The sequence below is a fragment of the Nannospalax galili genome, unplaced genomic scaffold (assembly GCF_000622305.1).
Source record: "Nannospalax galili isolate Female #2095 unplaced genomic scaffold, S.galili_v1.0 scaffold593, whole genome shotgun sequence".
Classification (NCBI taxonomy): domain Eukaryota; kingdom Metazoa; phylum Chordata; class Mammalia; order Rodentia; family Spalacidae; genus Nannospalax; species Nannospalax galili.
Window position 1 is genome coordinate 218,567 of NW_008332686.1, and position 2,547 is coordinate 221,113.

The 2,547-nt window shown below is 33.8% G+C and overlaps 1 protein-coding gene across 1 annotated transcript; it reads right to left on the reverse strand.

Annotated features, from left to right (window-relative positions):
• Positions 1-1,132: 1,132 nt before the first annotated feature.
• Positions 1,133-2,062, reverse strand: LOC103729591 (olfactory receptor 4C46-like). Its single transcript, XM_008827668.1, has one exon. It carries the CDS (start codon positions 2,060-2,062, stop codon positions 1,133-1,135), a length of 930 nt encoding a protein of 309 aa, XP_008825890.1.
• Positions 2,063-2,547: the final 485 nt, after the last annotated feature.

Below are 2,547 nucleotides of genomic sequence, written 5' to 3' on the forward strand. Positions count from 1 at the left end.
GATGAAATAATGGAAAATTTCAATATAAATAACCCATATTCATAGAACAACGAAAGTCTTGGGGAGATAGTGTCAAGGTAAGTTCTTAATTTTTATTATTGGAAAATCAACTTAAAATTCTTTCTCATTCCACAGTATTTGTAACTGTAAAGATAAATGGTGATTGCCTTTAGTGCTCAACCTAACATTCTTCTTGCTTTCTGAATCAGATATGGGTAGAAGAACTTTCCATGTACTGTAATATTTTATTTCTATTATATATTTTATTTAGTATAGCTATGTGAAATTTTGTTTTGTCTTTCCTTTAATCCACTAGAAAATATTATCACCTAGTAGGCAAATACTGGATGGAGCATAGGTTTTTGCATATAATGTATTTATAAGTAAAGAGTAGTCTGACATATAAGTGTTCCTGTATTTAAGTCACCATATTTTATGATGATATCAGAATAGTAACAGGAGTAATAGAATATAGCTCTGAAATCCACCAGAAAATTAGAAATGTCATTGAGCCCTTTTTACTTGCTATGTAGTGGTTCAGTGTCTCGGTGTTTTGAGATCCCTCAAATGCTTAGATTCCATGATATTGCAAAGAAAGTAAGAACAATCAGATTTTTTTTAGGTAGATATCACAAACCATTATACATACTATGTCTAGAGCAATTGTTTCCCCCTAGCAATTTTGAACAGGTATAATTATATAAACATAGCATAGAATAGGAATAAAATGACCTAAAGAAATTCATCACACTCTGAGCACTGGCTAAAGACTATTGCCAACTTCCCCTTTCTTTACAGGTAAAATAATGCTGTAAGTAACCCTTATCTTTTTAGAGTGTTAGAGTAGAAACTGCTCAATGAACACAAATTTTAACCATTCAGTTTCAATAAGAAAATGCCCCGAATCCACATTTATGGATAAAGGTAATACAATTAAGCCTCTGGATTTAAAAATTTCCAAATATTCAAAGTAGTCCTGAATTTTCTCACTTTGCTTGCATCCCTTTAGACGTAGCTCAGTAGAGAATATATAAATGACAGATACTTTTTTCTTTTTCTTGTAACAATTGCTTGTTAAAATAATAGAATAAAGGTTTTCCTATGTTGAATAAATGTTGAATATTAGATACCTTTACTTGTCTCCTGCAAGAATTTTCTTACTAAACATTTTTATAATAGTGCTTTTCATTTGATCATTTCTCAAGGTATAGATTAAAGGGTTTAACACAGGAGTTATCATAGTGTAGAACACAGCAACTGTCTTATCAATGGGTAAAGTAGCTGCAGGTCTCATGTATACAAATGTACAAGGGGCAAAATATAAGACAACCACAGTGATGTGGGAGACACAGGTGGAGAGGGCTTTGTGTCTCCCCTCTGCACTGTGGTTTCTTAGAGAGCGCAGGATGACCATGTAGGAGCCCAGCAGAAGAAGGAAGTTTAACAGGCAGATGAATCCACTGTTGGCAACAACAAAGAGCCCCAGAGTATGGGTATCAGTGCAGACAAGATTGAGCAAAGGGTTTAGATCACACATAAAGTGATCTATGACATTAGGGCCACAGAAAGGTAAATCAATAATGAAGAGGATCTGTATGATTCCATGAAGAAAGCCTCCTGTCCATGACACTCCCATTAACAAGCAACATACATGCTGTCTCATGATGGTTGTATAGTGTAAGGGTTTGCAGATGGCCACATAGCGGTCATAAGCCATCACAGTTAGTAGAATGACCTCAGCACCTCCAAAGAAATGTACTCCAAAGACTTGGGTTATGCATTCATTGAATGGGATGATCTTCTTTTCACTGAGTGAGTCTATAATCAATTTAGGGGTACTTACAGAGGAGTAGCAGGCATCAATAAAGGAGAGATAGGCCAAGAAGAAGTACATAGGGCACCCCAACAATGGACTGCTAGTGATGGTGACCACAATAAGCACATTTCCAAGTACAGAGATGATGTAGATGACCAAAAACACAACAAATACGATGTTCTGAAGTTTTGGGTTCTGTGTGAGCCCGAGGAGGACAAACTCAGTCACGTTATTCCTAACCTCCATCTACTTCATATCAATGTGTTCATATTACCTAAAAAAATGCGACATCAAATGTAGTAAATTTCTCTATCCTAATATAAAAATGTGCATAGTTTCTGTTGGTCTATAAAATTGTACAATGTTTGTCATGTGCATTTTTAGTTATTAAATTAAAGCATTGAATTTATTCAATCTTTCTACTCTGAACATTGTTTTTAAATGCCTGGTTTCTTTTGGCCTATGAATTTTAACATGATTTCTATGTTCCTTTGTTTTCATATATTTTATTTAATCATAATGTGTAGATGCAAATTATGAAAAATAAAGGGAACTAACTTTATTTCCTATAAGTTGTCCAAATAATAATTAAGTTGAAATAAACATTCTTCACTTTCTTTCAGTTATTACAATTTTGGAGGGGAAGACAATGTTTTGAATTTTTCTAGATTACTCAAATTACTTTCCCAATGACTCAAAATCTCAATAACAGTAGTTGGTCATGTACATAA

Coding starts and splice junctions, on each gene's coding strand:
- LOC103729591 (XM_008827668.1), bottom strand. CDS start 2,062: ATGGAGGTTAGGAATAACGTGACTGAGTTTGTCCTCCTCGGGCTCACA.